This window comes from Camponotus vicinus, unplaced genomic scaffold (genome assembly GCF_025532165.1).
Source record: "Camponotus vicinus isolate PSW18456_S1 unplaced genomic scaffold, iyCamVici1.0 SCAF_3, whole genome shotgun sequence".
NCBI lineage: Eukaryota > Metazoa > Arthropoda > Insecta > Hymenoptera > Formicidae > Camponotus > Camponotus vicinus.
Genome location: NW_028141967.1, coordinates 22387142 through 22401366, shown reverse-complemented (window position 1 = coordinate 22401366; position 14225 = coordinate 22387142). Strand labels below are relative to the sequence as shown.

Sequence of the window (14225 nt, the reverse complement as noted above, 5' to 3'; positions counted from 1 at the left end):
GCGCATATAATACACTTACAGGGATCGAGGGTGGAGATATCGATTATTATCGGATGAGAAGATATCGGTGGATCGGATCGGGAAATGTCAGTCGATATATGGCATTGCGTTACATGATGATACGATTCTGGAAAATGGAAAAGTCATCATCCGAGAATTATTGGAATAATGAATAAGTAATCAATTAAAAAAAAAATCATGCCGTCAGATCGAAAAAAACATTTAATCTACATGTAAAACTGTAAATTTCTATATCAATAATTGAATCACTGCCTCCCGCTTCGACAGTGGACTTTTCTTAAGAGTTGGATTTCTGTGATTCGACGTGCTTCAAAATGGACTTTCCTCAAAAGAGGTGATATTGATTTTCCGCAGGGGGGGCCGTCGACGTTGTCGGAAACAGCAGGCGTAGAGAAGAGACGTAGAGAATGAAGAAAAAAAAAGTAAGACCACAATGCTCGTGCGTAATGTGAACTGAAAATATTATTAAAAAGCATGTACAACAAAAAATAACTAAAAAACAAACAAAAATACGATTTACAATTAAATTAAGAACAATCGAGATTTATCTCCTAAAAATAATAATAATACAATATTATAATAATATTAATAATAATAACATAACAAACCAATACAAAAAAAAGAAAGAAGAGAGGCTGACAGTATGAAAAAATGACAATATGTCGAAACGGTACTCGTTCTCATCTTCGCGCGCGTCTCTCATCCCTTGATAACGCGAGCGCGCAAATTTATAAAACACACACGTAGGCACGTATAACATATATACATCATACATACATACACACTCACATATATACACGCACGCATGTACGTACATCTCTCGATTCTTATTTAGGTGTAATGCGTAGGAATGGAATTTAATCTCTCTTGTCTTGTGGGCGCGCCTCACGCAGTCGGATTATTACTGAATGCGACAAACTATTGGTAGTGATGGCTAGCTGGCAAGGTGGCGCATCGTTTCTCTCCTCGGTTTTTTCGCGTTTTATAATAACGTAATAACGATACAATAACTGAATTAATAAGAATAATATTATAATAATGTAATAATAATATAATAATAACTAAATATACATTCAGATAATAATAATACAGTAACTAATTAATAATAAGTATAATGATAATGAGACAGTAATGTAACTACGCATCAACACATGCTTATGCGATGTAAATATTAATGGACAGATGTCTTTGTGATGCTCGGTGCAAGCTTCCCTTTTCCCCTCTCGCACCGCGAAATATTATTTTCTCCAATCTCTTATTCAAAAGAAAGATACCCGAATGTCCCCCGCTTTCATGCCGTCCTCTCTTGGTGTTCCGTCTTTGTCAAGTTATTTAAAAAAAAGAAAAACATGAAAAAGAAACGCGGAAACGCGCAATTGACACAGCTTGACGAATCAAAGAATTGAAAAGGGAGCTTGACGGTAGCTTTGCTCGAGACGGCGCGAAAATGGGGCTGATCGAAAAATTAAGACAGAGATATCGAAATAAATCGTTATGTGAAAAAAAAGAAAATCGAGAATGATCAAAATAATTTTCGATGACTCCTGCTCTCTTCGGTTCTGTTTTCTTTTCTTTTCCCTTTTCTCTGTTTCTATCGTTCTTGTTTGTCCTTAGAGCTTGGTCCTCGTACTAAATCGCGCGAGGACGATCGGGAAATGCCCAGAATTTGCGATCAAGAATAATATAACATCGATTTTTTCAAATGAAACGAACGTAAGAAGCTAATCGTCAATATCATCCTCATCGTTCGTGATTCAAAGGAAGAAAATCGATAAAAATATTCACGGAATGTTCACGGAATTTATCTGGAGGGCAAACAAGAACGAAGATCTGCGACGATCACCTGGTTCGGTAGTCTTTTATTCAATCGTAATTCGCATCGAAATTGAAGAATCTCTTTCTCTATTTCAATTACCTCTATTTCTATTACCTTAGTGTACCTGTATCTGTCAATTATAAATTTGTTAATCGCATGATGCAAAATGTTTATCGTAACTCGCGTCTCTAGATTTCACAATTCGTGCAAACATCATTTTAATGAGATTCAAACAAACGTTAACGTGAACGTCGAAGCTTGAACATACATTTGTTCTCGATTATATATCATATGTTCTTTTTTTTCTTTTTCTTCTTTTTTCTCAAAAAGCTATATTTTTATAAAAACAGTGACAATTTATTTTGTTATTTTTATAACAGGTACAAAATACTTGGATCACAATGTATGTCTCTTTGATCGAGCATTATAAATGCTTAATAGCTGATTGAAAATTTTCGAATCTTCAGATCAAAATCTTTAATCGAAGCCAACAAAAATCTTCAATTTAATCTCACAAATATTTGCCTTATTTATTCAAATCTCGACTACCAAATCAAGTAATCACGAAACGGCAATAATCATGGATTATCCCAAGATTTTCGATTACGATCAATCGTCTTCGAGAAATTGAATTCAAAGACGTAGAAGCGTTTGCGCATATTTTAATTATTGTTCCTTTAATCAAATCACGGATAGTCAACTGATAAACAAATCATTTATTTAATATTTTTATTTTTATTTCTGTTTATTAATTAAAAATCTGTTATTTTAAGTAGAAACAATACCCAAAACTTGATCGAAAGTAAAATGCTGCACGATCGAGTTATGGGAGCTCAATCTTTAAAAAAAGTTTGATTAAATTAATCACTCATTACATAAAAAATCTATCGTATCTTCCGATTGATATAACTTTTTCCATGAATGATGATTAAGCGCGTGAGTCCGAAAGGTTTGGATCGACTTGAGAGGACTCTCCGAAACTTTCGGAATTGCGCCGAATGTTTACGTAAACGATGATAATTCAGTAATCGAAAATCTATAATCCATGAGGCCTCATAGTCGAGTAATAGGGTTAAAATTAGAATTATGTGCCAGCTAGCCTTTTTCCCTTCACAGTATCAGGGGAAGGGAGCGTTCAATAACGTATCGATTGAAAGTGTCACATCGAAAGTCGCAACACACAAGCATTATTAATAGTAATAATATAATAATAAAAAAAATACAATAATATTAATAAAAATATAATATAATAATAGAGCAAACGTGTACGTGCGTGGAGTCGCGCGGCGGAGAATTATGGGAATTCCCGCGTGTGTGTATGATTTACTTAATTTTTTGTTTTTATCTCTATCCAACAAAATATATTAATACTATAAGTTTGAGAGTAAACGATGATACCGACGCGAACCTAAAACGGCTGCGCGATAGTCGGGTCGGATTGGGGAAAGGGAATCGGAGGGTGTCAGTTTTAATCTCATTGGCGTTTTTTTCTTTTTTATCGAAATCCAAGAACGTAAAGCAGCAACAATAATCAAGCGAAAATCAGAGAAGAACAGACATGTGTTTCACAGTAGCTGTGATAACTTATCGAGAGAGTGAAAAAAAGGAAAGTCTTACACGCTTACTAAAACAACTAATAGCTACTATACGCGCTACTATACTACTAGAGTAATAATAATAATAATAATGATAATAATAAAAAAAATAATAATAAAATAAAATCAAATAAAAAAAGAAAAGAAGAGAAAGGAGGAGGTTTCGCCCAAGGATGGGGAGTTGGAGAAAGCAACTGATTCGCCTTTTGCTTTCGTTCGTTGACAAGGATAATTCTATAAACGATAAACATGCGTGATTGCGTCATTTTTTTGCTACGAGGGTCGAGAATAAATTCCGACGAACTAACGTCGTCGACTGTACGTAGCGGATACGCTCAAAATGCCATTCCAAAGTGTGCATTCTACTTCTTTTCTTAAAACACTTCATCCCTTGTAATAATACTACGCCATTCTAGTTTCTACGAGTACCCGATGATTTCTGCGTGTCTCTCCGTGAATATTAAACAATCTTTATTCTCCATTAATTATCTGCGCCGTCAATATCTGTGAGCGAGTTACTTAGCAACAGGACCTCGTACTTTGCCAAGGTGAATTATTTATGTATCTTTTACACAGAATAACAATTTAAACATATAACGTTGCTTTACCGATAAAAGTGAGCGGTTGCTAAATTTATCAACGCGAATCTTAGTGATAAAACTAGCTAGAAAAACTGTGCGTTCGATCAAATATTTAATATAGATCGGCTCAAACTCGACGTCGCGATGAAGTAACAGAAACGAATGCACGGAAGAGAGATAAATATAGAAATTAACTAAATAAAAAAAACCAATCGATAACAGTAAATTGAATTGGAGTAGTAAACGTGCGCGATGACCGTTTGACGACATCGTCGTTGTCGCTGTCATAATTGAATACGAAATGCACCTCAGGATGAATTTCCGTAGGAATTGTCGACAATCATTATATAAAAAAAGGGGGAAAAAATTCAGATGCGAAAATAATCGTGAAGAGGGAATTCAATGGCGGGGATACCGTTCGATCTATCGATTCATAAACGTATAAACGTCCTGTTTATTGGGAATCTACCAGTCTCGCGACGATTCAATCATCGTTGGTCTCAGATGATCAACAAAGTTTTATTAAACACGCATCTGTGCACGATTCAACGATCCCGTCACCCAAATCTACGACGCTATACTGAAATGTTATATTGAAATTTCATCTTCCTAAATAATTTCTCAAACTATTTGGCGCAATCATATCAATGTCGCATGGATCAATTGGATGTTTTACCTCAGTAAGATCAGCCAATTATCCATTCATATAGCGCGCGAACAATTTGGGAAACTGATTCATCCAAAGATCGCTGCTCGAGACGTATGTGTATGTTAATAACTCGGAGCCTAAGTCTAAGATCATACAAGCCGTTCAACAGAGGGTCCAGTTTCGTTCGTCTCGTCGTAGAACCAGAGAACCGAAACTATTAAGATCTGCGCAAACGGTTGCAATTGCATCTTACGAACCTTAGTGGATCTCTCAGGAAAATACGATGAAACAATAGTATTTCACGCGACAATGCGTTTTTCCTCGCGAGCTTTTGCACGGGGACGCTTCGAACCGCGGTGACCGGAAGCGACACATTGGTCGACCACCACGTCGGAGAGAGCAACGAAAACGTGTAAAATGCGTTTCTCGGTGTATGATTATCAGACGAGGTCTCAGAGAGAAGATCGTGGTTAGTGCGGGATAGCGGAAGGGGTAGGGAATGTTGGTAACGGGTGCAAAGGGAAGAGGGAGGAGGACGGGGCAGAGTGGAAGGCGAGGGGGGGAAGTGACTAGCGGCGGCGAGCTCTACAACTAAACAACAACAACAGTATTTTCAGTATTATAACAACATTAACAAGTAAGTTATCGCGCACGCGCACGCGTATATACGGCGCGTACGCGCGAAGAAAGGAGCGCGCGCGAATTTGTCGGGGCAGCAAGGTTGATTACGTTCTCTCTCTTTCTCTCTCTTGTTGCGGATCCTCGACATTCGACGTCGCGAGGGTTAGGCATAGAGCATCGCGCGTCTCACCTCCTTTTCGTCGGCGCGAAACGGACCGCCGTTCGCGAAGACGCGGAGGGAGTATCAAGGGGAACGCGCGCGCGCTATGCTTTCTCGCATACCGTCGGTCGGTGATGTCCGATGATGTCGTACGGCGGAGTCCACAGGAGGAACGCTTCGGGAACTCCATTCTTGCCGCGTGAACGACACTCGCTCGAGGGAGTCGATCCCTCGCGTATACGGAGCGTATGGTGCGCCCCTTCTCTAATGGTCGGCGGTTCGTGAAACGTCTCGTAGATGGGGGCGGGCGAAGAAGGTGATGGCAACAGTGGTGAATTGAGCGCGTGAGCGTGGGTGGTAGAATGATGGATGTAGAAGAAGACAGGCGAGCGTAGGTGAAAGGAAAGATCGAGATCGCGGTGATCCCGCGCGGCCGTCCAATCATGTGGAACAGCAACGACGATAACGAGGATGGTGGTGATGATGATGATACGATGACAAACATTGACACTGGCGCACGACGATCATCGTCGTCGTCGTGACGCGTCGCTGCTCTACATGCCGATCGGCGGTACCTGCACATAACGGTATATGTACAGCCGATAGTCCTTGCTGGCGAGTACCACCGAGCCGTCGTCCATTAACGCTACATCGAAACACTGCGCGTGCTTGACTTTGCTCTCGAGGGCTGAGACCAGTTGACCGTCTTGCGTGAAGATGGTCAGATTGAAGTTGTTATGATTGTCCGCTATCAGAATCTCGCCGTGAGTGTTGATGCCCACGCCGATAGGATAGTTGGTGATGCCTTCACCGCCAATCTGTCGTAGGTAAGCACCCTCGTAATTGAAAACCTTGACGCAGTGGGCGCGATTGTCGCTGATGAAGATCTCCTGTTTGTCGTTCACTACCACGCCATTCGGGAATTCAAGATGCTTCGAACAGCCAAACTTTTGCAGGACGTTGCCGGTCTGATCAAAAATGATGACGCGCATTACCTTGCACTCCACTACGACGATACGCCCCTTCGAGTCAACGGTGACGCCGCGTGGATGTTGGAGGATGTTGGCGCCAAATTTGCGCACGAACTGACCGTACTGATTGTAGATTTGTATCTGATGAGTCGGCGAACGTTCCGTGACGATGATGTCGCCGGACGTTTTTACGACGGCGACCCGATTCGGATAAAGCAGTTGGCCGTCGCGTTTACCGCACTCGCCAAATTGAAACTTGAACCTGCCTTCCTTGTCAAAGATCTGGATGCGGTGATTGTTCGTGTCGGCGACAATAATATCGTTTTGCGCGTTCACCGCAACACCTGACGGTTCCGTAAACTGACCCTCCATTACGCCAAATTCGCCGAACTTGCAGTGGTAGATCATCTTCTGCCGCTTGATCTGCGATTTGGGCGGGAATATTGCGGTAGCGGACATCAACTTCGATGTCAGGTCGAGGACGGAATCGCCGGGCGCGGTATTCGCCGCCACGGCTACCGCCGACGGCATTGCAAAGTGGTCGTTCGTCGTTACGACGGGATAAGCGTCGCTACCGCCGTTGCTCCATTTCTCGTATGGATTGGCGTTCATGCCGTTCAGATTAACATCGCTGATCGTCGTGGAGAACGGGCCCAGACTGTTGGCCGAGCTGAAGCGTTTGGAAATCACGGTGCTGATGGTGTCGATGGAGGAGGGTGACGACGACGAGCCGCAATTCATACTGGAGGAGATCAGGCCGTTACTGTAAGTACGATCTAGCAGAAGACCGCCTAAAGAACCCGCTCCGTTTCCTGGTCCGTTGCTGATGTTACTGCCGCTGCTACCGATGCCATTGCTCGACAAGGCGGTAGGTCGTGCGATCGGTGGCTGTTTGCCGATCGAGCCGGCGCTGTTCTCGCTGCTACTGCTACTCCGCACGTAACCGAAAGTATTTCTCACGCCTACTTGTATCGCCTGGTAATTGCTGACAAACTCGAGATCCGCGGTCTGATTAGCTATGTCCGTGTTTGGCGTGTAATTGAGCAGCGTCTGGAGCTTGGACTCGAAGACCTTCTTGACTATGAGGAAATCAGTAATGGTGGTAACCTTGGTGACGCGCTCGACGAAGTCGCAGGCTTGCATAATCTTGTCCGCCATCTCGTTGGCGCGTTGCCCGAGCACATTGAGAGAGATCTGCTTCGCCGAGAACACCGAGTCGAGTTCCTTCAACAGCTCCTGCTTCCGCTCGTCCAGCATCGATCGATAAAACTGAAACGTATCGTTGATCTCGTTCTGTGCCTTGTGATACTGCACCTGTAATATCGTCGCGCTGTGATCCGCCGCTTTGACAGCCGCACGGGCGTCCGCCGCCTTCGCGCGGCACTCCTGGACGGTCCGCGCCAACGCCTCGATCTGCTGCGCGCCCACGTCCGAGATGTGAGCACAGTCGTGCAGCGGCGCCGCGTGCTCCGTCAACGTGCACTCCTTGCATATCGGCACGTTGCAGCTTCGGCAGAAATACTTGATTATCTCCTGCTTGTGTCGCGTGCAAAAGTGTACCTTCTCGCTGTTGTTGCCGTTACCGCTGCCACCGTTGATCACTAAGCTGTTACCGCCGCCCCCGCCGCCGCTACTGCCGTTGCAGGTGCTCTTGGGCAATTCCGTTGTCGCGGTAATCGTGCCACCACCTCCACCACCACCACCGCCGCCGCCACCGCCGCCGCTGCCGTTGCTGCCGCCGCCGACAGTCTCCAACTTGGAGTCGGCCAGGTTCAGCACTCGGTGGCCCTCGAAACAGAGCATAAACTGATGCGCCATCACGCAATTCGGACAGAGAAATTGGTCGCAGTTGTAGCAACGCGCTACAGCGTCGGCCGCAGTGGACTTGCAGCCGGTGCAGCGAGTGCGACCGGTGCCGCCGGTGCTACCCAGCCGGCAGCGTGGGCACGGATCCTCGCCCGACTTCGGCGCGTCCAGGCACAAATCGCAGCTGTCGACGTCGCAGATCGCCGAGTCGCTAGCAGGCGGCGAGCTGCCGCTCACTGTTACCGGGGACAGCGAGACCGGGGACCCGAGGGAATTCGCGCGCGATTCCAGCGAGGGTGTCGGCGAGGCCATCTTCAGTCAACCGGCATCCCTGCAAACAGAAGGACGAATTAGTTTACAGCGCTCACATTCGTAGATTCTGTAGAACACGCGTTATTCTAGACTTTATCGATTGAAAAAAATCGGTCTATTGCTCGATTTTTTTAAATTGTTATTTGTAAAAGATTTTAGCGATCATTATACTCGTTTTTTATTCTCCATTAATTGGTGATTAACTTTTTATTGAAACGTCGTTAATTATTGATGCGCAGACTTTCAGTTGATATATAAGCCTCTCAAAAACTAAGCTGATCAACTCTATTTTCTGCAAATTTCTTAATTTTAATATCAAAATGATGGATGATTAGAGTACACTATGGTATTAAAATTAAAAAATTCACAAAAAGTAGAGCTGATCGGTTTAATTTTTGAAAGGCTCACGTGTCATTCCTCTCTCCTCATCTTTTGCCGCTACACTTGTATAAAAGATAAAGTTTTAATAGCGGGTTAAAAATATTTTTATCTCCCATCGTCCAGAAAGAATATCGCGTCGCGACAATGATATCTATAATGGTATCCACTATAATATCATAATAATACCATAATAACGTTGTAATAATCTTTAACTATCGCTCGTGGCTGTTTCTCGAATGAGAGTCGCAGAGTCGTTGATGCGTAATCGTTATTACGGCGTTTCCTATCTCAAAGTTCTCTTTTATCGCGATTCCCACGCGTCTGCTCCCTCCCCCTTTTCTCCCTTTGCAACCCCGAAGCGGTAGCAGTTACTCGCGCGGTTCGCGACAAGCAGAGGACTCGTCCCTCTAATTAAATCGCTCGAGCCGGACGGCCATGTTTCACCTGGCAGCGAGAAGAGGAGTGAGATCGGAGTCTAAGGGGGCCGGAGAGGAAAGGGAACGATGCGCGGCGGCCGCGAAGGAAAAGGAAGAACGAGGGAGGACTGGTATAGACCGCGAGTCCAAGGTCACGAATGCGAAGGTTATCGTACTTCTCTCCCACCAAACGCAGAGCGAATTTATCGGGTACCGTGCGACGACGCGCTCGCTTTTCCACGCTCGGCAGAAGCAGGGGGAGGAGAAGCGGAGAGGAGGATAAAACACCGAGGAGGAAGAAAAGAGAATGTCGGAGAGAAAAAGAGAGAGAGAGGGAGGAAGAGATGTAAAGCATTTTTCAGCGATCTCGACGTGCGAAATCCATTTAAGTGAAAATATCCTGTTTCTCAGAAGCTTCGAATAGCAAGCTATGTTCGTCACTGACAAAAATAAAACCTAAATAAAGAAAAAGAGAGAGAGAGAAAGAGAAAGAAGTATGACATTAAAATCATCTTTATTCATTTTTCTTTTGTATTCAAGGTAAGCGGTCAAGAAACCAACCGATACACGCGAGCGAGATGGGGAAACCAAGCGGAGAAAGACAGAGAGGAAAGGATGGAGGCGAGCTAGGAGAACAAAGAGCATCTGCTTCAGGAAATGCTTTTCAAAGCGTTACAACACTAGCGCGAGTCCTCTCGCGCGCGCGCCGTCTTCGTGCAAGAATTTCGATTAACTCCCCGAGATAAAAGGTGAACGCTCCTGAGGGAAGCGTCCGTGGAGTCGAGGTCGCCGGAAAGCTGCGTTTAACATACCGAGACCGACAAAGTCACGGGGAGCGTAACGCGTGGCGGCTGCGATAAATTCACCGAAAGCGAATTCACGCCATTATGAAGTGTAAAAATATGCACGTTAAAGTAGTGTTAAAAAGTGTAAAAATATGCACGTTAAAATAGCGTACATGTAAAATATCTTCTTTCTATCTTCTGGATAGAATATTTATATTTAGAGAGTATATACTTCAAATAAATAATTTAACGATGCATATCATTTCGTTAACTTCCCGTAGAGGAACGTCAGGTCACTCATGTGTAACGCATATTTTAAAAATGTTTTGATGTGTGCGATAATCGAAACAAATATTTCATGTATGTACAGAAATATTAATTATTTTAAAAATACTTTTTTTCTTTTTAATTATGGCACAAATGTGGCTTTTTAAAAAGTAAGATAAATATTTAAGATACAAAGCACACATACAATTAAAATCCATTATCAGATTTCATTCTGCGATATATTATAAAAGAAATTTTGCTACGTCAAAATTGATCCAGCAAATCCGTCCATGAAGTCCATGAAGAGGATTAATATATATCCTTTTTGAATCTTTTTAACGAAGTAAATAATTTGAAAAATCTAAAAAGAGGGAAGATTATTTTATGCGCGATTATGAAAATCGCGAAATATTTTATTAACGAAAATGTAAAAAAATTAATACGAAATATATGATGTAATAAAAAAGACAAATTGCAAGTAATTTAAATACCCATTATTGAAGTTAAATTCATTCATATAAATATCCTACGTGAATAAAACACAATTTAAACAAGTTATATATAAAAAGCCACGACCATACGTTTCCATTTATTCATTCATTTTTATTTATATATTGAATATACTTTTGTTAACTTTATCCATTGCAGATATTCCCATTGTGTTTTTTTATTATTTTATCTTAACATCTGTCTGTGCACGTCGCGATTGTCGAAGATCGTCGAGGAAAGAATAGAGGAATATTTCCAATGACCGCGTGTGGCGCAAGTATGACAAATCAAGCGGCACACGACGGGATATAACGTGTTAATTCTTCCTCTCTCGCGGCGCGAGATGGGGATGAAGCGTTGAATAAAAAATGCGACGTGGTTCACGCGCGCGGGGAGAGAAACGGGCGCGGAGAAACGTGTCCTTGGCTAGAGGATAATTCCCGTTACCGAGGTACCGTTGCATTCGAACGCGGATCGCAAGCCCCGCGGTTGAATGCACCGTGGGAAGGGGTGGCGGACGGCGCGTCTGGTTACCATGGTGACGCTGCATCGACCGCCCCAACCCTTCGAACCGGGGTTGTTCCGACGAGGGTCGAGTCCGTTGCCACTCGCTGGCGCGAGTGGTGGTGGTGGTGGTGGAGCGGAGGGGGGTATCAAGGGGGGATTGGCAACCGCCGCCCTTCGGGAACGGTAACCGTTGGTGCATCGCCCTTCCACGCAGCCCGGCAAGCAGTGCGTGCTTTTCTACGGGGTGAGCGAAAAGAATCTTTTCGATGATGAAAGGATATAAAAGCGAAACAAATTCTCAAAAAATCCAAGACATTGCGAGCTTGTAAGCACTGTAATTACGAATCACTTAAACGACATTCGAAATGTCACGTGTGATTATGATATCTTTTATAAAAATGCCTAAGATTTGGATAATTCATCGATAATTTTTTCTCTAAATTGTAACAATTTAAATATAATGTTTTTTATTTTGTGTGATACATTTTCAACTCGATTCTAACTTTACAAACTCGATTTTACAAATTTTTTATAACTTCACGATATATCCTGAAAAACTCGCGATATTTCGAGAAAAACATCGCAAATTTGGAAGCATCCAAAGCGAGCGGATGGAAAATTATGTCAATTTTTGATCATTGAGGAATTAAATATGAAGAATGTTTACAACGATCACATCACATCGTGTATGTATAAGTCGGGAGCGTACACTACTCCGATCGGTAATTTCAATGTCACTGCCGGATCATTCTTCAGCGAGCCCCCAAACGAAGGGAGCGGTCGCTCCATCTGCCCCTCCCTCCTTCACCCCTTGATTAACGTTATTTCACTCGTCGGGCGAGCATCGACCGCGATCGATACGCGGCGCGGCGGTGGCGGGATATAGTCACGTTGCCGGGCCGAGGAACAAGGAACGAGATGAGGAGACGAAGCGGGCGAAAAGGCCATCGGCCTGCGCCGCAGACGGATTGGTAACGGCCGCGGCGCTGCGGTTATGGGAAAGGTGGGCGAGGGAATGTGCGAGACCGGGATGGATAGGGAGAAATTTATTGGCCAAGGCTCCAAGATGCCTTGTATATTTTCGCAACGACCCGCGATATACGAGAGCAATACGGCTAATTAAAGCGACGAGATTTCGCCAAAGATCAGTGACTTTCGATAAAGATACATTTTGCTCCTCCCCGTCTTATTGATTATGACGGTAAAATATCACCGAAGAATTATCAGCCATTATCATTAACTTCCTTGGACTTTTCGGATGAGATTTTACTGTTTACCCAGCTATATATATAACTGTTTATCTTTCACTGTTTATCAATGACGATACACTGATTCCGTTTAGAGAATGGATATATAGTCGTTCCATGTCTAAATGTTGATGTATCATCGCTCATGTAACGTTTCAGAATATTTGGAAGGAATAAAAAATTCCAAAAGAAGAGGTTATTAATTATTCCAGACTAAACTGAGTCAAAATAGAAACGACAAACTAATATATCAGATATTTATGAAGTATAATATATAATAAATATATAGAAAAATAAACTATGTACAGTAAAATAAAAATGACGCAATAAAAAAATTAAATTTGATTTTCTGTTTTTTTGAAAGAGAAAGAAATTTTATTCCTAAAAGCAGAGAATATTCTAAGCTAGAAGGAAGGATAAAGTGAGACGGAAGCCTACCAGACGCCAGATCGATCGTGTCTGCGTGCTAGCGTCGACAACGGAAACGGAAGTGGTTGTAACGAGATCGTTTAAGTCCCAACGCACACCGAAGGATTTCTAGCGAGTGGAAAATTTTCGTTCCAATTGAGGGAAATAAATTCTCGAGGCAATGTTGATTTTAATCTTCATCATATGAAGAAACTATCTCTGATTAAATATATATGTATGCACAGATGTTTAATAAAGTTATATTTAACAGTCCAAGAATTCTTATGCTCATCAATTAATGGTAAATTTGAGCGAAATGTAAAATTTTAATCCACTAATTAATGTTTAAAATATTGGAAATTTTTTACTTTATGTAAGTTTGATCCCCCTCCCCCCCTATTAGCATTATGAAAGTATTTCTTTTTATATAAGGGCAGTGATTTCTTTTTTATATAGATAATCCTATTAATCAATACATGATACATATATATAGAGAAAAAATATATGGTATTAATAATTTATATAATATTGAGAGAAAGAAAGAGGATTATCAATTATTTATTAGTTATTGTATGAATTGTTAGCAGCTTATATAATGATATAAAGTACATTTGAGTATTTTAAGCAGCATTTCTTTTAATGCTAAATCGAGTAAGTGCTTTTCACACAAAAGTGGAATCCTTTTCTATTCGAGATTTAACCCGCTGATGCATTTTGACCCTCTAAAGTGCATTAGGACTATGATGCTTTTCGAAAGTGCCGTTCGTTTCGCCGCCAGAGGTTTACGAGCGCGAAGTTATGACGTTACGCGGGCGTTTCGTTCCGCATGCGGAATACACTAAGAGGTCACTGCACTGCGAACTTGTCTCGTCATTGACAGAAGATCGCGCGAATCAATCGTGGAAAATCAATTTTATACGTGAACTGATATCCTGTGACGAGATTTCGATATTCGCGAAATACTTAAATCTTCAAATAACAAGAGTGCGTTTGTAAACAATTCAATTATGCTACAAGATGGAATGTCGATTTAAACGAATAAAATATAAAAGCACGTCAGTATTTCGAATATGAATCGAGTTTAACTCTAAACAGTAGAAAATATATTTAATTAAATATGTTCATTTTATTAAATTTGTTGATACACCTTTTTATTATTAAAACGATTCTGCGACGCGAAAAGAATATTTGTA

At 42.1% G+C, this 14225-nt stretch overlaps 1 protein-coding gene across 3 annotated transcripts in view; it reads right to left on the bottom strand.

The window, feature by feature from the left end:
• Positions 1-465: 465 nt before the first annotated feature.
• Positions 466-14225, bottom strand: part of Brat (tripartite motif-containing protein brain tumor) — a 62103-nt gene continuing 48343 nt past the window's right edge. For all 3 annotated transcript variants that reach the window (XM_083094500.1, XM_083094499.1, XM_083094501.1), the window contains one exon: positions 466-8551. In XM_083094500.1, coding sequence (XP_082950626.1) covers positions 5998-8532 — 2535 coding nt within the window. In that variant the 5' untranslated portion in view covers positions 8533-8551 and the 3' untranslated portion in view covers positions 466-5997. The remainder of the gene's footprint in view (positions 8552-14225) is intronic.